This window comes from Physella acuta, unplaced genomic scaffold (assembly GCF_028476545.2).
Source record: "Physella acuta isolate Inbredline_101_S28 unplaced genomic scaffold, ASM2847654v3 ptg000027l, whole genome shotgun sequence".
NCBI classification, from domain to species: domain Eukaryota; kingdom Metazoa; phylum Mollusca; class Gastropoda; family Physidae; genus Physella; species Physella acuta.
The window spans coordinates 232,603-259,836 of record NW_026731547.1 but is presented as its reverse complement, the minus strand read 5'-3'; the positions used below and the strand labels follow the sequence as shown (position 1 = coordinate 259,836).

The following is a 27,234-nucleotide window of genomic DNA, read 5'->3' as shown; positions in this document are numbered from 1 at the left end:
TCCGATTTCTCAAAAAACGCATGTAAATTTATAAAGTACTAATAATATTGCGCACTATTATGCACATCTTTATTTAACGTTCACTTGGTGTGCAATTCTTTTTCCTACGAGATTATGTTCTATTTTAAAAAGTTTGAGTATTTAAAATGGATTAAAAATTATGTCTAGAAGTCTATATCCCAAGTTGCCTTCCCCCGTAGTGTTATATTAGAATATTCGAGAAAGTTTAGGGGAGATCACTCCCGGTTTATTTTTTTGCATGATTACAAGACTTTCTCTATACTTCGTATATACGAGAAAGTAAAAACGGTGGACTCACGGATATTTTCATAGTCTCGAACACGGGATTCAAACTAGAAAAGTATAAATTACGAAATTCTTTGTTTTTTTAAACTCCATATATTGCAGCTTTGACAAAAAAAAAGCATCAACTAAAACAAAAATAATGTTCAAGCTAATAGGATAAATAACGTTTCAAAAGGTCTCAACAATGTTTGCTCTTTCAAAACTCTGTACATTTGATATCATCCCAAACATCTCCAGATCTTCGTCTTGCTATCTATTATCAACCCTGTCTTCTTATGTCTTTCCCTATTTATTACTCTATATTTCTGCCCCTTCTCTCTCCTTCATTCTCCTAGTGTCTGGATTTCTGTTCCTTCTTCGCCATTTTCTGAAAGTCCAGTCTGGCGTAGACCACGTGATCTTGACTGTGACTGGACCTGTTGGTGGACAGGCTGTCACGTAGGCTGGTGTGGTCTACTGTGACGTAGATTAGTCCTTCAGAGTTGCGTGAAGTGGTCGATTCCGTCGTCACATTGACTGAATATGACAACATATTATTTTAATGCGGGTTCTTAAATTTAAAAACAGTATATACAATTTAAAATTGTTTATTGTAACTACCTTATGTAATAAAATATGACATTATAACATTAATTAATTAATAGTATACTTTTGTTCTCGTTATTTGATTTAGTATGTCTAACCTTAAGGCTAGATTGCTATTATTTTATACATAAGCGAGCTGTAACTCAATGTAACTGCTAACAAACCTGTCGGTGTATGGAAGACTTGACTAGAGTTATCGTTGCTGTTTCTGGCTATAACATTCTGGTAGCTGTTGGAAATAAAAAAAAAATCTTTGTTGTGGTGAAAGGCAATTAAAACCTTCATAACTATATATATATATATATATATATATATATATATATATATATATATATATATATATATATATATATATATATATATATATATATATATATATGTATGATTTATAATCCTAAGTTAATGTATACTGTCTTTAACAAAAACAAATGCATACATAGGCGTTTATTATGTAGCCAGCTAATGCTATGGTTAAATGTGTATAGTTTCCTATTTCAATATGAAATAATTTTAACGGGTGTAGCTATTATGTATAATTAAAAAGAATGCTTTGTTTTAATTTTAAACATCCTTAAAGTTTACTCACCTTGGAGGCTGTATAGGATCTTGAAAACGTTTCACTTAAAATGGCAATATGAAAAAAAATTGAAGTAAAATCAGAATAATTTATTAAAAACCAAACTTTGTTTTTACTTAAAAGGTCGGGGTACAGTCTTAAATCAGTACATTATGTAAGGTGTATGTGTGTATATGGTCGGTAAGTAAGGCTCACCTCTTTTAACCAGGTAGAATCGAGTTCGGATCTAATGGGTACCAGACTCACTTTAGGGAAAGGCTACCTAGCATACCACACTAACCCTTCAAATATCGAATTTACACAAAAATATGAACTCTTCTTCATCTACCGAATCTTAGTTTACATGTGAGGTTTATAATAAGTAAAAGAAGATGTATTAAAATGAAAATACCTTTCATTCTACGCACAGAGAAGACGACGATAATTGTAGCGATGGTGACCGCCGCTAGAGCACCGATGATCACCTTCACTGTGACGTCATCTCTAGAAGTCTCGCCGTTTAGAGTTGATACGTTAGCAGTTGTATAGACTGAGTTTACTGCAGTGGATGCTATTTATATAAAATGACATATATTATTATTACAGTACGTAATGCACACTCTTACGTGAACGTTTACATATAAAAATAAAACTATAAATTATATACGGTGTGCAAATAGAGTTAAATAAGTTCTGAAATAGATTGGCGTTTAATAAATACAGCGTCAACGTCGTATCACCCCACTATTTGCAAGTCTGGATTATTATTTTTGGACATAGCCTATATTAAAATAGAATCTTGTTGGGGCTAGTAGATTATATAAAACAATTAGTTCCTGTTACAGTTACAACTGTTATTTCCTTTCTTTTAAACTAAAGTTATCTTTGTAAATATTGCCATTTTCTTTGTTCATTACGAAAAATGTAAGTGATGCACTCATATAGTTATTGTATGTTTAAAATGGGGTGTAGATAAACTTAAAACGAAGACGTAGCTAACATTTTTTAATCGTAACTGAAACACAACTTTCTTCTACCGGTAGTTGTGGTTGGTAAGAGAGACGGGCTTGATGATTTTACTGAAAAATCTGAAACTAAAAGTAATTAGTAACAATGTGTAGGCCTATCTTATGTGAAAAGTTATAATGTATATTGTAATACACATATTAGGAACAGCCTTTTTAAGTACTGATATAGCTAAATGTTAATTTTTTTTCTTTATTAATAGTGAATAAGCAGTATTCCGGGTAAAATCAAGTTTTAAATACACACAAAGAATATAATGTGGACACGAGCTTTATTTTTAACACACTAAACAATTTTACCTTTTTTATGCGACTTATTGACAGTAACATTCCATTGTTCTGTTCAGAGAAACAAAATAAAGTGACTTACTAAAGTTATAAAATACGTATTCGAAGCATTTTTACATGCTTTATCTGTCGCCAGTCTGTCGTTATAGATCGAAACGGGCGAGTGAAATTTAAGGCACTCTTAACTTTCAGATTCGCTTCACGCTGGTCAAGACTTGAAGACAATGCAATATGACATCAAATTTTATTTATTTGGATGCCTAATTCATTTTTTATGAATTAATTAAAATGCTCTGAAATGAGTAGGCTGTCTTAATATTACTCTTTCCGCACTATTATACGAGCATTATCATGTTCATTTGGTGCGCAGTAGTTTTTAGTCACGCAACTCTATTAAAAAATATTTAAAGAAGCCTACCGAAAAACCAATCGCCTGAAACGTTTTAATAACAATCTTTAATGTAATAATGCATTAAAAAGGAGAAAATAATTGATTTTCTTTAAATATAATAATACAATACTATTTAAATTTCTATAAAGAAATACAGGAGGACGGCCAGTTCCCCTGCTTTCTCCTGGATAGGCAACTGAGTGCTGTTTTCTTTTAGAAATGATTGATAATATCCTTCAATTATTTTTGTGAAACTTACCTTTATGCAGGGCAACTTGAGACAAAAAGACCATCGACTGTTTCTCATCATTTTTTACCAAAATTTGGAAGATTTGTACACCATCTACATCAGCCGGGTAAAGTTGAATAGTAACATTGTAGGTGTCATCTCCTGATCTCCTTACACCAACATACCTGTAGAGACCAGTGACGTGTGACGTGTTGACTTTGATCACGTGACCGTTTATCCCGATATGGTCGTGTAGGGGAGAGCTTGAGACAACACAAAACTCTATGGTCAGTGGTTGGTCAAGTCTGGCTGGGATTGGCTGTTGCAAGTTGTTACATACGGCTGGAGAAAATATATAACGCTTATAAAAAAAGACCTGATTTAATTTAAATTATGTTTTGTTGTGGAATGGTTTAACTTAGTATCCTCACCCGTATGATTAACTATATTTACTGTACACTTCAATGTAACGTTAAACACTTTTATTTCTATCCACAGAGCTTTGTCATAAGTCTTTCTGTGTAAAACAATCTCCAGTCCATACTGGTATCTGCTGTTATACTTTGTTACTTGTATATCTTTGTCTGACAGACGTTGGTTGTCCACATAAACCTCCATCTTGTGTTGATGTTGTATGTCTACACCAGACTTCAGACAAAAGTTGACAGACAAGTTCGCGCTGGGTCGTGTGTAGATTGTATAGTTAGGGCTTGGGATATAGCAGAACTGTGGATGGTCTGTAATATTTAAGCAATACATTATGTTAAAAAATCACAGTCACGCAGTGCCACATGGACGCACACAGACACTTAGAAACAGACACACGCTTTTGAGCACGCACACGAAGAAGCACCAACGCAATTTTTTATATTTCTTATACCTAACACATTCTTACAAATATTTTTACAACAAATTACGTCAATACAATCAAACTTGGTAGGAATTAGGCCTATAAAATTCTTCACAAAAATATTTTTCTTATTAATATGTAATTTCATAAACATAGATTTTGGAAAGAGAATACATTCATGTTGTGATTTATATACGTTATATTCCTACTCACCCAAGCATTGATTATAGTTTAATAGTTATATTAACTAACCTTTTAGTTCTATGCGAAAGATGACTTGAATGTAACTTGATCCATTATATTTTAGATTAATTGTATAGAACCTGAAGTCTGATTTTTGTGTAGAGTTCAACAAGATTTGAACACAGTAAACATTATTTGACCTACATCTAGTGATGTTAAACTGTGTTCGATTACTGTCAACTTCCACGATGACGTCACCAGATGTTATGACGTCAAAATAAAACATGGCGGTGTCATTAACATTTGTTTGAATCACACTGTTATTGGTTGTAACATCAAATAAACGTGGGGGACCTGGCAATAAAATCAATTGCACTATGATCGTAGTTATACGTGCAACGCTAAGTTAACAAAAAAGCAAATGCAAATAGCATTTCTTTTGTTTGTATTATTCTATTCAATTATTTTCAAATTTCAATAAAGTCCATTAAAACAGAGTATAATTGTTTTTAAATTATATACAATGAAACTGCAAATGAATATAAAAAAAACTTACATTTTTTGTGTGTGACATGCAATGTACGTGTACTTTTATTTCCTAGAAAATCTGTCACTTCACAAATGTAACTTGTAATGTGTGAACACGATGGGTCGTAGAGTGATGTTTCAAGTGACATTGTAGACTTGTAATTTCTTGCGCTGAATGTTTCATTTGCTACAACAGTTGCTGTTGTGACATCATTAATTTTTATAGCTCGTGGATATCTTGTTGCTGAGCAGTGTAATTTTAGATTTAGCTCATGGGTATCACTAGTGAACTGATAACTAAAGGTCACGTTGTCGGTACTACCTAGAAAAAAAATCATACGTTAGGTTTTTATCTAAATAGTATATATTGGTTTGATATTTCAATTAAACAGGTTATTACCTTTTAAATCCACCCATATCTGACTGTCAAGACACCTTAAAGGGCAGGTAAATATGAGGAGTGGTATGACGCCCTGATCCCGTTCTGTCAGGTTATGTACTGTAATGTTGACTGTACTGTGATACCCACTCTCACTAACATTCACCTCATATCTCCTGGTTGACAAAGGAAATATTTCATCGTTTCCAGCCATGATAGTTAAATGTTCTGTCAAATTTTTACCACAGACAACAAGAGTGCCAGAGCCAGTGCCGTTAACTGCTGATGTGATTCGGATACTTTGGAATCTCTCAACACACAAGCTTGGAGTCTCTAAAAACATGTTTACATTCGATTAAATTAGATGTTTACAAACCAAGCAATAAAAAATATCTCAAGTGAAGAGTTTCAGTGTAAAAACTTTGTCTAGCTTAACAGCTAAAAATTGCCAAGTTTTTATTTAATTTATTATTTACAAACACGGCGGTGGGAATGAATTAAAAGATTTTCCTATTGAAAACGAAGTAGATGAATTTCGTTGATTATGTAAAAGACAATCTTATTGGATATAAAATTGGTATGGTTAATTAATTTTCAATAACTCAAAAATAAATTTAAAAAATATTCTAAAATTATTTTATAGCACAACAAATTATTCTACTTTACGTGAATGAACTTACCCGGTACTGCACATGTTTTATTGCTGGAGTATGTGTGACATGAATTTTGCTGGTCATGTACGGACGAAGCTAGAAAACAATGTTTATATTTAGTTTGAATATGTTTTACATATTGTAAATATATAAAAAATAATTTAATTTACCATGTTTAAATTAAAAGTGAATGTATGGTTACACATATAAATAATATATAAAATATAAATAACTTACCAGAACAAACTTGATACAATTGTAGTATTAACAACACCAGTTTATCCATTGATATAATAAAATACTCTTACGAATATAATAATTTATCTACAAACATTAACTTAATGGTATGTTTCGTCACACAACTCCTCTATTAAGATATATATTTTGCTCTTAATTTTTGCTGGAAATAATTCAATAATATATTATCAGTTCTAAATCTAAACTATAATCAACGGATATTAGTTTAATCCAAATGCATCATAATGATAGTTATAATGAATGCTATTACCAAAGTCATCATTATATACACGTAACTAGTTTTTTTTCCTAATTGTGTTGTTGCAGTAAATTATTAATGCTGTTAAAGCTACAACGCATTTTAAAGTTTTTTTAAAAAATTGTTATTGTGTTATTGCGATATCATAGCCTACTTTCAACATAGATTTTTTTTCCCTCTATATTCAAGTTTGTGACTTACTACTACTCACGTTAAAGATTAAAAACTAAAAATATCCCGCACGTTTAAGCTGTAATAAAAAATACTCTCATATTTAAAACATGATATTATACATATTATTTCTACAAATGCTACCTAATTCTTACATATTTATATAAAGAATAAATGCAACTATGTTTATCCCTTTGGTTTACACATTCGTAAAATTAAATAAAACAAAATGTGTTGCCTTTAAAAAAAAAAAAAAAAAAAAAAAACTCAGTTATTTCTTCTTGTTGTTTATGAAATATTTAAACATGAAAAATAAAATGTAAGATAAAAAATATACCATTAAATATACTATAACTTAATGGTATGTAGAATGGAGATAGCAAACAGTAAACACATCCATTAGCACTGAGCTATCGAAACATTATGTATTTGAAAGTACAAATCCTACAGAGTTTAAGTGGTATGCAAGTAAGAATTATTTTTTGAGAATTTTTAATTTCACTGTAATGTAGCTTGTTTATATGAAAATAGGAGTTTTGATTCCGGTTCAGGTTTTCTAGAAAAAAAAGATAACGTGTGCAGGATGTATGGTTGCAATGGATTGTTGTTACCGCACACACACACACACACACATACACACACACGTACGCACGCACGCATACATACACACACGCACGCACGCACACACATACACACACACGTACTTAGACGGAAGCTTAAAAAGGCATTTTTAATGTTATAAATAGAACTCTATCTCCTCTAATGATCTGCCATCTCATCACAACTTCGCCTTTATCACATGTATGGTATGTGATACTTTTATTGCACCGCTTTACAACAAAAACTTTTAAGAAATGCGATTCATAATTTGTAATGCTATATTGAAATAAAGTAAGACGTACCACTTAAACATTTAAAGACTATTTTTCAAACTATTATCAAAGGATAAGTCAAATTTAAAAGAAACGGCTACATAAGCCTACCCGTTAAAGCACCGCTCCATGCTCCATCAATTCCATGTAAAGGTACCAATTTTTTAACTCGGAAACCAACACTTTTTGAAACATCTAGTAAGGTGATTTTAAAAAAAAGAATTTTAAAGTAAAAAATAAATTTGACCTACATCTATATTAGCTCGACTTAATTAACAAATATTTGTTGAACATATATCTTGAAATTCCGCGAAACAGTGGACCATTTCATAATAGTCGAAAAGTCTTTGCTTGTGGGTTAAATCAGTTCGTCGAAAGAAAAATAAAATAAAACACATATTGCTGTAAATGTTTATTGTAAAACTGCGCCTAGTTGTAAAGCACCAACTATTATTATAATGTACCGACACTGTTTAATAAGTTAAATTTCATTCTACTTTGACTAAAGCGTGTGTATTAAAACACATCAATTTTCCAACATTCATAAAAGTGCAATGTGTATTTTTAGTAGGAGTGGGGGAGGGGTTGTGACTGAAGTATGATGTTATTATAAAGTACAAGCGGGGTTGGGGAGTCATCTTTAATGGGGATGTGTTTCAATGTGCTATGGGATAAAGGGGGAGGTAAACACTTACAAAAAAGAAATGTCTTGTTTAACGACTCTTTTTAACTGTTACTTTGAATATGAAAAGCTAGTGTTCTATGTTTAAATAGTGTAAAAATACGTCAGTTTTTGACTGCTAAAATCTAAAAACCGAAATCATCCCTTAGGGGCCATCCATAAATGACGTCACGCTTTTTTTGACGATTTTTACCTCCCCCCCTCCGTCACACGTCGTCACAAAAAGCCAGACAACCCCCCCCCCCCCCCTTAAAATGACGTCACACCTCAACCTACAACCACCCCTCAAAATTGCAGTTGAATTTTTAAACATCGATATTTTTCCAAAATTCTTGTCTAAACTATTACAATTTATTAAAACAGTTATCTAAAACGCGAAATAACGTCTAAAATTCGTTTTCTAACATAGCTTTTTTATAATGCAAAAATGTGACGTCGCAACATCTGAACCCCCCCCCCCCCCCCCCCCCTCCCTCTCATCACACATCGTCACAAAATTACGGACTCCCCCTTCCCCCCTAGGAGTATGATTTCATTTATGGATGACCCCTTATCTCTTCTTGGGGTCGTTGGGGGAACCACATAGAGTTGTGTCTAGGGGTAAGTGTCGCATAGCGGCGCACACCCCTCTACATGCCTGACCACAGCCGTATGCCTCCATCTAGGTGGCTAAAATATTTTGTAAATAATGGAGAAGTTGGTTCTACACTCTATATTTCTGTTTATTTGATTTATTTATATTTATTTATTTTTAGTTATTTTTGGCAATTTTACTCAAGTATATCAATTAATTAACAGTTAGGCCTATAACTTGAAAGAAATGTGAATTCTGATATGAGTGTTTGTGTGCTTTCTTTACTCAATTTAATCAACTAGCTTAACTATTGGGTAGATGATTCAAGTTTGTTAGTGCTTTATGTTTTAAAAAAAATGTGTAATAAAACTTAGTATGAGTCTCGAGACAACGAACTATATATTTGAATCGCAACAAAATTAGGTCAGGCTTATAAGAGTACGGCTTACACACCCACGCTTAGTCAGTTCTCACAGCCCATTCAAACTGCAATGTTTTGAGTCATGTGACACATCGGTCGGGGTCAAGTTTCGATGCAACGACGGGAAATCCTAAAGTTGCGTTCGTTAGGTTGAATAAATACAGTCCAAAGTCCTCCATAAAGATGGTAAACTAAGTGTTTATAGGGTTGTTAAAAGTATAAATAACACCATTTTACACACGAAATTACTTTTAAAAAGACCGCGATTTTTTTAAGAAAACGGGGATTAGTTGTAGAAAAAATAAAATTCGGTAAAAAGTACTTCATGACCGATCGCTATTAGCTAGATATATATTAATTAAAAACACACTTTGTATTTATAAGCCATTTATAAAGTTTCTAAGTATAGCACAAGAATAACATAATATTTCTATGCTAAAGTAATTTTTGAATACATTCATGCATATGTTCACCTAAATGACACGCATCAATTTACTTTTAATTTCTTACCTTGATATAATATTTCTTCTACGATGAGTAACTAAAACATCACATTATGTTGTTAAGACCATTACCAACCATTATGTTGTTAAGGGCATTAGCACCCATTCAAAGGCCAATATCGGAACCGGACCCAGAAGCGTCGCGAGGACATCACAGGGTACACCATTTACGAGGGTGACGCCATGACAAAAAGATTGCAAGATATGTTAAACATTTTTTTTCCCAGTTCAATGAATGGTAAATTAGAGTTTAAAAGTATTTTAAGTACATAATGACGATCACGAAAAGAAAGGGGGGGGGGAGTTAAACCATAATAGATAAACACAATTAGATTAAATGTGAACACTTTTAAGCTTTTACCATGGGAGTTGGGGGGGGGGGGGGGGGGGGGTAAACCAACTGCAAAATTTACAGAGAAAAAAATGTGGGGTGGGTGACACCATAAGTTGCTTCACCGAGTGACACCCGACCTGGCGACGCCACTGTCCGGACCCGCAAAATCGTAAAATTACTAGAGGGAATTTAACCAAGTTAGGACGATTAAGTGGACATATTTAATGAATTGTTTCACTTTCCCATAAAAACGTCTGGTTTGTTCAACACTGACATAAACATTTTATTTAATATGGTAGGGGCGGTGTCCCGGTCGGTAGGGTGCGGTTGGACCAGTGGCCGTCATAACAATAGGGGTGGGGGGGGGGGGTTCACGTATTGGGCGTCCTGCGGGGGGTCAGGTGTACCCCTCCTCACACACACACATACACTCTCACACAACTGCATCAGTGTGTGACCCCGGAGAACCACGGGCTCAACCATGAGCACTATTGCACCGACTTTTGTTTTAAAACGCTCCCAACACTACAAGAGATGACTAAAATGACTTAGGATGGGATTAATAGACATACTCCACTTTGCTTTTTATAAGTTGTAAACTTGCGGACCAGTCGCGCATTGCTGTTTTCTCAGAAAGAAAAGAAAATTGATAGGACATTTCAGGTATCTTTTCGTCACACGGTCGTCATAGAATATATATATATATATATATATATATATATATATATATATATATATATATATATATATATATATATATATATATATATATATATATATATATATATATATATATATATATATATATATATATATATGTATATCCCATCACCCAACTCAATGTTTCACTCCCTGTAAAAATGTGTCTCAAAGATACACTGGTTATGATAACAATCATTTGCTACCAATGATGTATTTTTAGACTGGTGACCGTGTTTTCTGGTTGTTGTGACTAGACAATGTACAGTTTGCTTATGCAGCTGAAAATAAAAGAAAGACAAATTATTATTAGAGTAGAGAAAAAGTTTGATGGTCCTGGTAAAAAGATTAAAAGTGCCACGTAGATTGCTAAGAACGGCGGTGCCGTTCAAATTTCAAGACTTGGTATCAGTTTGTGCTGTAAGCTAATCATAATCTTCGCTATCTCAATATGAAAGACATGTACATAGGTGTCAATACATATCCAATATACTATCTATATAATTAAATACCCATCTATATTTAATAACATCTTCTTTGTTGTTGTTTTTTATTATATTTTATATCGGAGGGTTCAAACAACTTCTTGGACGAACTAGACTGTGGTCTCTAGATTTGGGGCACTTCGGCATTTTTTTTCTGAGTGAGGTGTGTTAATAACACACCAACAATGAGTCAATAAGCTAGACATCTACACTTTCACTTGATAAAGAAAATGTATGCCGTGTGCCCTGATTTTGTAAAGTCAAGTGACTGGCGTGATTAATCCAGCACATTAAGTTAAATGTCACTCGTTGTGTTGGATTTTGTTTCTACATTTTTACACCATGTATAGAGCAGTAATTTCTATTTTAGGTGTTGTGGTTTTGTGCTTTGAAGGTTTGTTTTAAGATTTTTTTCTTTTGTGTAAGTGTAAGTTGTCATTACTTTTAAATAATGTTTTTGTTAAATTAGCACAAATAAAACCGTTTTTACTTTCAAAAAATATACTAATCAGTGTTAGCTTCAATTAAATTCAATAAAAAAAATTCATATGAAATATATGTTGATAAATCAGAAACTAAATTTAAGAAAACTTCATTACTTATGATATAAGTATCCAAAAAAATTAATAATACAGTTTTTTATATCATTTTGTAAACCACCCAAATGATGTTGTCAATTTACTTTAGATTTTTAATGCTTTTAATTTACCTTTTTTCACGGCGTTTTGTCATTTGTCGAGGGGATCAAAACTGGCGAGCAAAATTTATTTCAACCAATTCTACCGGACATATATTATGTCTAATTGCACGTGGATTTATATCGGATGACAATGACGTAATTCGATGTTTGATTAATTAAAGTTTCCAATATAAATTACTAGCTTTCTAGCTCGGTTATACTAACTATATTTGCGTTAATTAATTGTACAATACATTATTTTAGTCATCAATTATATTATAATAAAATGTTAATACATTGAGAAAACTCAACAAGAACGTTTGAATCAAAAGCTTTTATTTAATTACGTTCTAAAATGTAGAAAAAGAATACAGGATATTTTTCATGAAATAATTTTAACTGAATTGTAATAGTTTGTTATAGTTATCGACACAACAAGTGTTGTAATGAATTATGAACGTATTGAACCTTTTTACTTCTTAGTAATTACATCATGTGGTCCTGCTGAAGAAAATACATTAAAAACAATAAATGTTAAGCTAAATACAACAGGTAGAACGGAGAACAATTTTTTTTTCTGGAAACAAAATTTCAAACAAGTTATAATCTGTATTGATGAGGCTGTGTGTACAGTTGCACCTGGAGAAACAACTTCAGCACAAGCCACTTTAACAAAACATCAACATTACATAGAGACAAACCTTACATTTCCTGTAAGTCGCAGCTTACATGGCACGAGGTGGAGCTTGTGGGATCCAGTTGATGACATAATGTTGTTTGACTGCAATCTTACAACATACGGTAATAATGTTAATATTAAAAGTTATTTTAAATTTACTGTTTAAAAATCTGACCTAAGTGTGCAAAGTGCTATTAATGGTACTTGTAATTAAATTATTCAAACATTTGTAATATGGTTATTATTCTTTAAATGATATTTAAATTATATTAAAAAAAAACATGTTGCTAATACTTTTCTAGCTAACGTTTAATATACGATAGTTCTAATATGTTCGATTACATTTCACTATTCGTTCATAACTTTTGTCCAGTAGTATATTTGTAATTAAGTTCCTTCTCATTGTAAAACCACATTATCTAGTATATTTACATATATTGTTTCAACAGTACGACCCACACGACCTGATTGTTTTTTCCTAAATGACAAATGGTTAATCTGTTGGACTGAAAAAGTTTATCCTGTTTTAATGTGTGACATTGTTTATAAGTCATCTCACTCAGTAAATGTATACCAGGTGTGGACAATCTTAATTACTAATCAGGCTTTAATAAAAGTTGCTTATTTTGTTTTGTAGCATGTACTAAAGCATGTAAAAAGTCTAAAAAAAAACCTACTATTTTGGAGACACATGTTTATGGAGACATTAATTCTGAACCTAACTCCTAAGATTCCCCAAGACCGAGTCCAGTATAACCACACAAGCTACACGAACACAGTGGAATACTTTAGGTCAGAATGTCAAGTCAATTTGTATGAAGAAATCCAGTCTGGCGTCACCACATTTCACGTCAACTTATATCCTAAAGTAACTGGAGAAAAGTCGGATGCAGCATATGGTGTAAACATTACAGTAGCATTATTACACAACACTAAAGGTAAATACCACATTTATCATTAAGAAATACACCAAATAATTATAATTGATGCTTAAATTAACTTTTTATTTGAAAATGTATTCAGCATTTTAAAAAGTAATTATTTACGTGTTTATATAGGTTTAAAGACTTGGGAAACTATAGCGATATCTACAGGGCTGTCTGCTTTCTGTATTATAGCACTGATAGGAGTTTTTAAATTTAAATGTAAGAAATATTATCAGCTTATGCCATCTGAACATAAACAGTTAGGGTTAAAAAACAATTTTAGTCGTCACACATGATTGATATCGTATTCTATCTTTCATTTAAATTGCTTAACATTTCTAATTGGAAAAATATAACATATTTTGATATTTTGTAAGAAGTATTGAGGAACAAGCAACTAAATATTTGTCTTATAATCCAATCAGGTATACCCTTTGTTTGTAGGATGTAAGTACAGTTTTAATAAAAAAATTTCATAGCAATGCAATTTTTGATGTACTGAACAAATTATTATTTGATCTGTTTTCCATTAAAATGTTTGCGTGTATAGTAGCATATTTATATAAAATGTATTATAAGTTTCAGAAACGCTAGCAGTTACTTTGAAGGTAAATATATCAATCTTAAATAAAATATTTCGTTCTAAAAATAAATAAATATTTTACATTAATCATTAGAAGATTTTATTTTTATTGGAAATTAAAGTTTATTAAATTTAGTTGAATCAAAGTGTGTAGTTAAACATACGATTATAACACCAATTAAATAATAGTTTAACATGACTTTTAAATTGTACAGTAAATTAAAATGATGTTTTTTAAATTGAGATATATATATACATTATTCATACTATTTATTTTACAATTTAATGATTTAAACTATTTATATTTTGATGCAATATTGAGGATTACAAAACATGTGCTAAGTTATTAATGCAATAATTATTTAAGATTTTTTTTCAAATAGAAAATAATTATACGACTGTCTGGACCAAATCCAAAACTAATTCCGACGATGAAGACATCGATGCATATATTGAGGTAGTCGATTACAACGACCACTATGAAGAAATAGTTTGTGGTTTAAATGAAACGGAGGACGATATGGCATCGTATATTGATGTAATCGATCACTACGATCGTCCTGATGAAGTATCCACAGACTCAAACATCGCAGTGAGCTACGATGGAAAAACTTATGTTTTCTATAATTCAGCATATACGACTGTCTAGTTTAATTATATAAAGCAAAAGGCAAACGGACATCAGGCAAAATATTAAATGAATAAATACGTGATAAATAATAAATGAATAAATACAATGCATTACATGTAGATTTCGCACATTTTAAAAAAATATACAGTTGCTTAAAAGACGTGTGTTTTGAAGTAGCGAGCTCAACTTACATTTAATATAATTATAATAAAGTACAATGTAATTAACCAATTCAGTAATCAGAATAGAAGTATATAGCAAACATTGTCTTTCTACTTTGTTAACTTATATTAACGCCAGAATTAGTTATAGGATAGTAATTTCAAACCTTGTGAAAAAACTTTATAGTGTTTAAATGTTAAATACTGATTTTATCAATTTTAAGCTTTTTTTAATAAAATTAATTTAAAAAGTATACTTTAAGGAAAGTACTCCACTGTATATTTTTTGCTAATATAAAATATTTCTAGAGTAAATTGCATGTCATCGTCCTATGTGTTCGTTTGTATCAATACATGTGTCAGTATTTGGAAGGTAAATGTACACTAAAGGTGTCGTATAAATGTAACAAACACAAGCGAAACATATCTGAATGTTAGAATATCTGAACGACGAAATATACGATTAAAATACCTGATGTATCTTTCCAAATAGCTTGGTTCTCCTACTGATCAAACGTTGCTTTACCACAATCTTTCATTTTTATCTAAAAGTGCTATATCACCATCTTTCTTCTATTAAGGTGCTATACCACACTCTTTCTTATCTAACGATGCTATACCGGGATCTTTATAAGCTAGCAGGGCAACACCACAACATTTCTTATCTAACGATGCAATATCGCTCTTTCTTTTTAAGGTTCTATGCCAATATGCTTTTTTTCCCATAAAAAACAAGAATAATCATAAACACATACAAATTACAAAAATACCAGGTTGTCAGAGAACAACATACGTTTTGATGCTACACGCATGGAAGAAACGAGAACGTGTCTATGAAAGTTTGACATACATACAATACTTCATATTATTACGTTTGAAATATTTTTTGTTTTTACAATTGGCAACTCTAGTCGATCCGAATTATTTATAATCACAAAGAGTTAAAAGTGTTAAAGTTCTTTATAAAAGTCAAATTTTTCTAGATGTTCTATGATTCATTTTCTTTACACAGCTAAGTAGAAAGATTGAAATGTTTTGTGTTACTAAGTTAACCGGAAAACACACTTAGCTCTAGGTTATGACATTAGTGAACGAAGTTCAGCAAGGAAAAGTGTCAAACATAAAAAATATTTCAGCTTTAAATTTATTTTAACTAATCTCACCTGCCGGTGAAGTAGAATAGCATGACAAAGTATCACGTAATAAATGCCTTTGATGTCGTATAGTAATTTAATTACCATAAACGTGTTTAGATGTATTTAAAAACAGTAATTTAACAATGCCAAGTAAGGCTTAGTAGAGTATATTATGATACAAATTAATAGTGGCACAATTAAACAATTTCTACCATCTAAAATAGAACTAGCCTGTTAGTTTGTATTTTTACACTTGGTATGATGTAACGTCGTGACATAGCGGTATAGAGCTAGACTGCGACCCAAAAGTCTCGAGTTCGAGTCCTGGTCAAAGTCCATAAATCGTCCCGGAGTCCACCCAACACTGATAACTCACGTAAGCAAAAATAGAGGCGGAACAACGTAATGCTGACCACACTATTCCTTCATATCCCGAATCTTCTGTCCCATGTTTAAAATACTGCCTTTACTTAAATTAACATTCTGGTCTTGGTAGAATTTGGGACGTCCAATGGTCTTAATTTTGGGATACGAATTTCATACTTTCTGGTATAGATGATCGTTGTATTCCCCCGGCAATTACACCTCATTTTACAAAATGTTGTTAAGAGTTGTAGTTGTATGTACCTCCTCTCAGTGGCGGAACTAGAAATAAAGGGCCACCCCGCAAAAAAAAATAATTTCAGCCCCCATATATATATATATATATATATATATATATATATATATATATATATATATATATATATATATATATATATATATATATATATATATATATATATAAACATGTATATATATATATATATATATATATATATATATATATATATATATATATATATATATATATATATATATATATATACAAACACAAAATACGAACATAGGATACTCATTGTTGGCCTGTTCGGGATTTTAAAAAAAGCTTTTTATTTTCAATTGAAACAAATTACAAGATCTACATCATGTCATGTGTGTAAGTGCATTAGTGTGTTTTGATAAAATCAGTTTTATTTTATCTCTGCTATAGGTCTTCTTAACATATTGTCGGCCAAAAAAATATAAAACATGAAAGCTTTGTAGAAGTAATGGTGTCTCGTGTTATGATTATTTTTGTTTTTTGTATTCATATTATTAATTTTATATACATTTCCATTTTATAAAATGTCATTCTTTAGTAAGTACTTTATAAAAACTAATAATACGTAATAGAAGTAATTGCTTTTTAATTTGTTTAGTAGAAATCTATTAAAATGAGCTTATGAGCACCCATATTTGACTTTTAAAAAAGGGAAATAAGTCATGGAAGTGGTTTGAACGTTTGCTTATCTTTGTTAAGTTTAATTGTTGGAGAGAGAGGACTCGGCTTTCACAGTGTTTTAAAAACAAAAGAAGAAAGAATATTCAAGAGCGTGGGGTGGTGTCTATAGAATAAAGATAATCAAATCGCAGCTACGGTAATCGTTTTACAAAACAACCATCAAGTCAAAAATGCAAGAAAATTATATTTTTTAACGATAAAAAAATTTATTATGGTCGGCTGTGGGCTCCTAAATGCCGTGCGCCCCCCCCCCTCCGCATTGCGGGGTCTGGCGGCACTGTAGTTCTATTCTGCCTCCTATTCTATTTTAATTTTATTTTATGATTACGTCTTTTGTTCCTGCAGATTGGTTATTACTAGCAGTTATGCCATAACTGGTAAAATGGCATTGTTAAAAATTTGTTTTAAAGGAGTTTACTATTACATGCAGCATATTTTAACGTTGCTGATTTTACATTTGTCGTTAATAAAACGGTTCTCTCCCTTTGTTTATTTACTTCCTTAAAAAACGAAATGAGGACAGTACACATTGTATACAGCAGCTGTGTGTTACTTTCGTTTGATTGTCCTAGTATATGCTATTTTAGTGTGTTGGCATACGTACTTCTAAAACTTTGATCAAAGCCTTACAATGTAAAAGAAAATAAAAGAATTGGTTAAACACAGTGTACTGACTTCATTATATTTACTGATTATTAATAACAAAATCGGTTTAAATTTAACAAAAATAATTAACAACTATAAATCTTTACGTATGTTATCTCGTGTCGAGCATCATAATGCGTTTTATTTTATTGCAACCTTTGAACAATGGAATCACTAAATCATTTAAACCCAACCAACACCCTTCCGATATAATTTGAGTCTGGCTAATCACTTTATAAAAACAGATGAGTCACGTAATATTCAAATAGTTCATATCTTCTTTTTAGCGAATGGATGTTAGCCATTTATGTTTCATTTTCATCAATATCAATCACAAGATAAATTAACACATCTGAAATATGTTTGAATGTTTTTTTAATAAGATATTGTGTTGCGTATAACAAACGCATTCGTTTAGATTCAGAATTATTAAAAGAAAAGAAAATGTCTGTACTAAATGTAACAATCGAAGGAAAATATAGATTTTTTAAAAAAATGTTTTTGACTCTACTATATTTATTGTTAAGTTTATGGTATAAACAATGCCGTTTATGGTATAGGCTCCATACAAATTCTGCCAGATCTATGGACAAGAGGCTGTTGTTATTTCTACTTTTGTATATAGTTATTTTTGGTAAGTCACACATATTTTATAATTTATGCGACCAATTGACACTTTCATATTTAAATATAAGTAAATTAATCTACTTTGAACTGTGTAAATATATTGTACTAAAAGTATTATGTTCTAGCCTCGTCTTTACAAGAGATACCATATCCGTGTCCAGCAGCAGCTGGCAAGCATAAGCAATGTCAGGTAAATGGTGAGTTTCTCTACAATATTATTTGTCTAATCTTAAATAGTTTGATTCAAATATGGTTTATCGATAGTAATTCACTCTATGAATTTATTAACTAGCTTGCATCTCTTTAAATATAAACATAATCATGGCTCAACAGTCAACTAACATGTTTTCAACATAACTTTGAAATGAAAGTTTCAATCTCTAAAGTTTATTAAAATACTTTTAAAAATATTCCATTTTCTCACAATATAAAAGCTTTTGTTAATAAACTAAAACATATGTAAACTTAATATAAGCGTATTTTTAGAGACTCCAACCTTGTGTGTTGAGAGATCCCAAAGTATCCGAATCGCATCAGCAGTTAACGGCACTGGCTCTGGCACTCTTGTTGTCTGTGGTAAAAATGTGACAGAACATTTAACTATCATGGCTGGAAACGATGAAATATTTCCTTTGTCAACTGGGAGATATGAGGTGACTGTTAGTGAGAGTGGGTATCACAGTACAGTCAACATTACAATACATAACCTGACAGAACGGGATCAGGGCGTCATACCACTTGTCTTGTTTACCTGCTGTAGGAAGGTTGTTGAGAGTCAGATATGGGTGGATGTAAAAGATAATAAACTATTCAACTCAAATATCAAATAAAAAAAAATGTTTAGATAAAAACTAACGTTTCAATAATTTTTTTGTAGGTAGTACCGACAACGTGACCTTTAGTTATCAGTTAACTAGTGATAACGATGAGCTTAATCTAAAATTACACTGCTCAGCGACAGGATACCCACGAGCTATAAAAATCAAAGATTCCAAAACGGAAACTGTTGTAGCAAGTCAAACATTCAGCCCAAAAAACTACCAGCCTAAAATGTCACTTGAAACATCCCTCTACGACCCATTGTGTTCACACATCAGAAGCTACATTTGTGAAGTGACAGATTTTCTAGGACATAACAGTAAACGTACATTACATTTAACACACTCAACATGTAAGTTTTTATTAATTTATTTGCAGTTCCATTAAATTTAAAATCAATATGTTGTATATAATGTAAAAACAATTTTACTGTGTTATAATGGGATGTATTGAAAGAATTGAAAGTGAAAATACTTGGAAGACAATAATAACAACAAAAGAATGTTTTGTTATTTTAGCGTTACACGACACGTGTAACTATGTTCAAAGTGCAATTGATTTTTTTTGCCAGGTCCCCCACGTTTATTTGATGATACAACCAACAACAGCGTGATTCACGCAAATGTTAATGACACCGTTATGTTTTTTTTTTGACGTCATAACCTCTGGTTATGTCATTGCGAATGTTGACAGTAACCGATTACAGGTTAACAGCACTACATGGAGTTCAACAAATTTCTTCAGTGTTCAAGTCTTGTTGAACACTACACAAGAATCAGACTTCAGGCTCTATACAATTAATATAAAACATAAAATAATATCAAGCTCTATTCAAGTCATGTTTGACATTAAACTGAAAGGTTAGTTTTTATAACTAATAAAATATTTTCAAAGCTTGGGTGAGTAGGAAAATAACGTATATAAATCTAAACATGAATGTATCTATATACTACTAAAACTCAACTTTGTTTACATGTTTGAATATTTATTTGTTTGCCTGATCGACTATTGTGATATGTTCGACTCTATCTGGAAAGCTGTAAAATAGTATGCAGGTAGAGAATAATTTTTTAATGCAGACAGACTGTTGATCACAAATTTATTTAAAGACGTTAATTAATTAATTGATTTATTCATACGCAGAGGAACCCATTTTTTTAAAAAAGATTTGAAAAGCCACTAGACTCGACGGAAACAGTGACGTCACATGATGTGTTTATTTTTTTTTCATCGATAATGGCGGCCTATCGAAGAAGATTGTGTTCCCATTCCAATGTTTAACGCGTTCTAAAGCTAATTTTCTGTCGGCTTTAACTTTAACAATACGTCCGTTTGCTGTATTTATTACGTTCCAACACTTATATCAATTTTCAACTGTCTTTTTCATTTAGTTTTACAATAAATTTCTCTAGGTCTAAAGATCAGCTGTCGAAGGAAAGTTATTTATAGATCTAGATCTAGAATCTAGAATCTAAAAATCTAGGTCAAATCCAAGATTTATTAGTTATAAATACAATAAAAAAAACGAAACTTTAGCAAACCAGTCGTAGATCTAGAATATAGATAATTCTATCTAGATTTATATAATAATGAGTTTCTATATAATAAACTATTTTAGACCTTTATTATTTTATATAAATCTTTTTTTGTATAGCTATGAAATATGCTAATTAGGAAATGCTGGATGCGGGGCCTATTTGCATAACTTAAGATTCATACGCGGCTTCTATACCGCTAAGTGTGCAAAATTATAGACGTAAACTCTAGATATAGCTCAGTCGTAGATCTAAAATATAGATAATTTTCTATCTAGATTTAGATAATAATGATTTTCTATATACTAAACTATTTTAGACCTTTATTATTTTATATAAATCTTTGTTTGGAATATGGTAATTTTGAAATGCTCGCTCCGGGCCTATAAGCGTAGCTAATGATTAGATCTAGATTCTAGGTCTAGCAAGAAAAACTAAACATAAGAAGACTTAAGCAAAAGAGTCGTAGAATCTAGACTAGATCTAGATAATTCTATCTAGATCTAGATAATTTCAGACCTTCTTTATTTTATATAAATTTTTGTTTTGCTAATTTAAGATAAAATTTAATTTGAAAGTTACTACTACTAGAGTTAGATGTAGATCTATGCGCGTAAGGAGACTCAAAGTATAGTATAAAACTTCACTTGTAATGTCACGAGTAAATAGCTAACTTGGTAGTGAGGTCGGCTCTCATGTGGGTGGCACAGGTTCTAGACCAATTCGTCAATGATTTTTTTTTTTCAATTTTTTTTTTTTTAGATGTGAATAATAAAGTTGCCTATCTGAACTTGGCAGGATACAGGGCTGGTGAAGTAGAGTTTGTCTGTTTCTTTGTCCTAAGCATATGAAAGGATAGTGTGGTCAGAGACATGCTCGGCTGGAATCGTTTTTTAAACGATAAAAACATGTTGTCTGAGACTTGGCGGGACACTGGGCAGGTGAAGTAGAGTTGAGTAGGTCACCTATGAAGTCAGTATATGAAGGGATAGTCCGAAATCGGTGTTTTCGGTGTTTTTAAAAGATAAAAAACAAATTTTTGAAAGTGGGGTCTGTTTTTTTTTGACGATAAGTGACACTGCAGTAGCGTAGCGAGGAGGGGGGGGGGGGGCGGGAGGGGAGGCGGGGGGGGGGAAGGGGAGGTGGAGGGAGGTGGAGGGGGGAAGGGGGGGGGGCGGGGGGACATATGTTGGGGCGCCAAAATGGTTTGGAAAAATAAATTGAAAGGTTGAGGGGGGGGGGGTTCAAATCGAAAGTTTGAGTGGGGGGGGGGGGGGGGGGTGCACATCAAAAGTTTGAGGGGGGGGAGGTTGAAAATTGAAATCTTGGGAGGGGGGGGGTTAAAATCGAAAAGTTTGTCCCCGGGCGCCAGGAAGGGTTGCTATGCCTCTGAGTGACAGACGTGATGTTTTTTGATGGATGACCCCCGAAACCCACAGTTATCCAACGGATGACGGGTATTCTAGTACTATTTAAAAACTGTATGTTTAGAAAGCTACATTTTGATATGTAAAACCTCGGGCAGCCACTCTTCTAGGAGAGACCAATCCAAATTCAAACAACTTCTGCCTTGTAGTTTGTTCTTGGTTGGACAAAGGCAATGGAAGCAAATCCTAAAAGCAGGCTGAAATCGGAGTCAATGGCCTAAAAAATCTGTTGACACGTATACTTTTTTGGACGGGATCCATTCAAACATTTAAATTAAGAACGAAGAAGAAGAAGATAAGTAAGATAACTTTGGTGAAGAATTTGTACTTCCCACATAGTTTTAATTGTATTGGGCTAATTATTTTTAATGAAAATGTACATTTAATTGTGTTAGGTAGAAGAAACACCTATTAAAAATAGCGTGTGTGTAAGTGCTCAAAGGCGTGTGTGTGTGCCTATTTCTGTGTGTCTTTGTGCGTCTATGTGCGTCTATGTGGCAGTGCGTGAGTGTGAATTTTAAATATATTGTATTGCTTATATATTACAGACCATCCCCAGTTTTGCTATAACCCAAACCCTAACTACACAATCTACACTCCACTCAACAAGAATGTGTCAATCAACTTTTGTCTAAAGTCTGGTGTAGACATACAACATCAACACAAGATGGAGGTTTATGTGGACAACCAACGTCTGTCAGACAAAGATATACAAGTAACAAAGTATAACAGCAGATACCAGTATGGAGTGGACATTGTTTTACACAGAAAAACTAATGACAAAGCTCTGTGGATAGAAATAAAAGTGTTTAACGTTACATTGAAGTGTACAGTAAATATAGTTAATCATACAGGTGAGGATACTAAGTTAAACCTTTCCACAACAAAATATTTTTAAAATCATGTGTCTGTTATGAACGTTACATATTTTCTCCAGCCATATGTAACAACGACAACCTGAAGCAGCCAATCCCAGCCAGACTTGACCAACCACTGACCATACAGTTTTGTGTTGTCTCAAGCTCTCCCCTACACGACCATATCGGGATAAACGGTCACGTGATCAAAGTCAACACGTCACACGTCACTGGTCTCTTCAGGTATGTTGGTGTAAGGAGATCAGGTGATGACACCTTCAATGTTACTATTCAACTTTACCCGGCTGATGTAGATGATGTACAAATCTTCCAAGTTTTGGTGAGAAATGTCGAAAAGGAGGCGTTGATCTTTATCTTTAAGGTAGTTCTGCAAAAAGGTAAGTTCTTTAAAATAACTTTAGGATATTTTCGTTTATCAATTAAATTATCAATACAAGTAAGATAAAAATAATTAATTTGCTTGTTAAGCTGATGAAAATTGTCGTATTTTCTAATAATTTTTTCTTTCAAGTAATTATCTTTAATTTTGTATATACCTAAAGGCCTACATCTGAAAATGTGGTTGATATATGTTTTTAGAACTTGCATTAAAAGTATGTGTATGTTTCTGTAACGTAGTATATTTCCTATAAACAGAACAAGAAATTGCTACTATGTCATATACCACAGGTAAACACGTAGCTTGTAATAACGTTCTTACAGTTTTTTTATGCATGCTTACACCTGAACTAACGAGAAATGTCACTTATTATGACTTTAAAATAGAAATAGTGTAAACTTTTAAACCATTTTCAAGCAAACTAGACAAAATAATAAATGCAGTTGTTAAAGATGTATTTTTATAAATGTATTATATTCCCAAATAATTAAAATATATATGGATTTTTTTTTAATTTTTAGGTTCTACAATGAGAACGCCAACTCAACCTTTCTCTTCTGTGACTAATTCAAGTAGGTGAAATTTGTAACAAAGTTATGACTTTAAATTTTCAGCTAATATTTTTTAAGTTAATTTATATGCCCCCTCCGTTTTAAACTAGCAATTATTCTTGACGAATTTCTTCTCTCCCTAATCAAGAGAAAACAGAGATTTCTTTTTTCAAAAGAATAATTAATTCATTCTTTTCTTCTTTGTTCTTAATGTATATTGCTGGAAGGGACTCCCTCCACCACAATTAAGTATAGGCCTACGTTTCAACTTGTTATAATACAGATTATTGAGGCTATTGAATGCGAAATCATTCTGCCTTTCTTTTTGGATTTGATACCAATAGCCTTTGTCCAACCAAGAACAAACTACAAGGCAGCAGTTGTATGCTGTTGGAGTTTTCTCATCTGTCCGAGGATTCAAAACTCTAGACTTTTTGGTTTAGCAACCATGAGCTTTACCGAATAGACCACGCCGAACCCTATAATTCATTCAAATACTGAGGTTTTGGGAATATCTAGGTTGGACTATTAGATATTATATATTGGTCTAGGCCAGTGGTTCTTAGCCTTTTTGGACGCACAAAACTAACTTAATTTGGGTATTCACTTAACCCATTTTAATAGTATACACAGTTATTCAACGCATATGTATTGTTTATAGTTTAGTGGTTTACAAAATGAACCGAGCACCAACATCACAAACAAACATTTAAAACAATATTTGCATTCAAAAAAGAAAACGTAATAATAAATATCTACTGCAAATAAGTCTGCTGTTTCCTTGCAGACACGAATTGAAAAATGTTCGGCCTCACCTCGAATTCAGTAAACTCATCTTGGTAGTAAAACAGTTATTTAAAATATAGCAAACATTTTACTGTTACAAGAAATGAACCGAGCATTAATATCACAGTATTTAAACACAAAAAACTTAATTTCAAAACAATTAAATACCGTCTAAAAGTTAAACATTATCAGAGTTAACTCAATGAAAAACAAAGTACGTTTCGCTTATTCATTTTGAAACATTTTAGTAACACTAAAATAAGAAGATAGTTAGGGTATTCTTTGAAACCATTAGTCAGTGATTATGAAAATAATAATTGTTTACTTGTTTTGTCTTTCCAAATCATTTTTCCATAATAGCGTGTTGTACTTTAAAAAATGTCTTGCTTTATATATATATATATATATGTATATATATATATATATATATATATATATATATATATATATATATATATATATATATATATATATATATATATATATATATATATATATATATATATACGCTTACTCCTACCAAATTTCGTTAAACATGTGGAAGCCTGTTGTAGCCTAAATATTTGTCTCAAAACTATTTTGTTATATATATATTACTAAAATTTACTTTTGGAAATTTTTTGTAAGATATTTACTAACATGTTTTTAAGGAAATATATAAAAAAAAGATTTATATATTCCACAGAAAACACCAATAGTTTTAGGTTGGTTGTCATATTTTTAATAACCATGGCAACCACATCCCTGATATTGATTATTGTCCTCGTCTGTTTGGTGACTCATTATACAAAAAGTAAGTGGTCGCCTGCATTAGTTAGACTTGATCTCTACTGATTAATATATTCTTTATATAACCCTCATTTTTAAGAGCATACATTGACCTCTTTTGTCACCCAGTGAACAAATGCACTGCACGGTTTTGTCGTCCTACTGTACATTACGACAAATGCTACTTCAATGACAGAGAAACTGATCGAGACCGCTACATGAATGCTGCAATAACTCCTGTACAAGACAGCGAGAGTTATCCTCCGTCTCCTACACTAGAGTTGTCTAACCTACACCAGTACAGCGAAGTTCAGGATGTCCAGACCCACTACACAGACACACGGGGTCATCAACAAAGCGAGACACACGCTGGGGACATCTTGACCTTACACGCACAAGAGCGGCACTACAGCGAGGTAGATGTTCAAGACTCGCTGGCACCAACCGTTGGTCATCTGAATCAAAGTTCTGAGGCTATAGAAGGCCAGCTGACGTCACAACAGCTTGAACAGTTAAACGACGGTTACATCACTCCGATAGATCACTACTCGACTATAGATTGAATTGCTTCTCACAACTTTGAAGAACGTGTTTCCACTATTGTCTATTTAAATGTTTATTAATATTATGTTTATTTTTATTGCAATTTTGATGTTTGTTATTGTCATGATCTGTTTGGTGAAACATAAAACGTAGGTAAACCTCGTTATATAATTGATATACAAAACGAAATTTCTTTTGGCAAGTGAAGTAGAGCTCAAGTATTTTTGTGTCCTTAGCATATGTATTGATAACGTTTTCATAACTATGCCCAGATGCTTTCATTACAACCAACGTTAGTCAGGTTCCCATCATAGCTGGATAAACTCAGGGACGTTCTACAGTCGCACTGGGTAAACAAAAAAACCGAGTCATACGCTGTGGACAATTGGCCGCAGTTTTGAAGATATTTTCTGCCGTTGAATTATTGTATTCAATATTTGTTTGCTTTCTCTTCTTTATCATTGTTTTTATTATTGTTAGCTCTTCTTCTTCTTAATTTACAACATTATCGTACGAGATATTCACCCAAAGCAAGTTTTTACGGGTCATTTGGAGGTTTTAGAATGGGTTAGAATAGTCTAGACCGTAGAGAAAAGTGTTTGTGTGAGTTGATGTAAGCCCGGTATTGTTATCCCACGGTTGAAAGTGTGTATAAAAGCGGAATGAACGATAGTTAAGGGTTAATTGGTAGCGGCAAGATAATAAGGCAAGCGGTGTAATGTGTGGAGACGGGAACTTTAAAAAAATCCACTCAAAACGCAAAATATTGAGAAGTTACCCGATTTTAGTCCAATCACTTAATGTATTATTATAAAAAATGTAATGTTGCTTATACTTTTTAAGATGATGAGCCATACACTTGAAGTTAAGAAAGTGAAATCAGGTCGACAAAATTACTGCTGAAAAACCCACACTCCGTCAAAACCTAACGCAACAGATTGTGTCAT

General features: G+C 32.2%; 2 protein-coding genes across 2 annotated transcripts; one reads left to right on the top strand and one right to left on the bottom strand.

Annotated features, from left to right (window-relative positions):
* Nucleotides 1–256: 256 nt before the first annotated feature.
* On the bottom strand, nt 257–7,041 carry LOC131941059 (uncharacterized). Its single transcript, XM_059300038.1, has 14 exons — nt 6,978–7,041; nt 6,211–6,340; nt 6,001–6,069; nt 5,342–5,653; nt 4,970–5,263; nt 4,618–4,767; nt 3,839–4,117; nt 3,411–3,722; nt 2,773–2,811; nt 2,485–2,541; nt 1,860–2,018; nt 1,478–1,511; nt 1,056–1,120; nt 257–822 (listed from the first exon to the last, which is right to left on the bottom strand). Exons 2-14 carry the CDS (start codon nt 6,257–6,259, stop codon nt 638–640), a joined length of 2,004 nt encoding a protein of 667 aa, XP_059156021.1. The 5' UTR covers nt 6,260–6,340; nt 6,978–7,041; the 3' UTR covers nt 257–637.
* A 6,218-nt stretch (nt 7,042–13,259) lies between these two features.
* LOC131941046 (uncharacterized) lies at nt 13,260–13,983 on the top strand. Its single transcript, XM_059300031.1, has 3 exons — nt 13,260–13,506; nt 13,627–13,713; nt 13,920–13,983. Exons 1-3 carry the CDS (start codon nt 13,260–13,262, stop codon nt 13,943–13,945), a joined length of 360 nt encoding a protein of 119 aa, XP_059156014.1. The 3' UTR covers nt 13,946–13,983.
* Nucleotides 13,984–27,234: the final 13,251 nt, after the last annotated feature.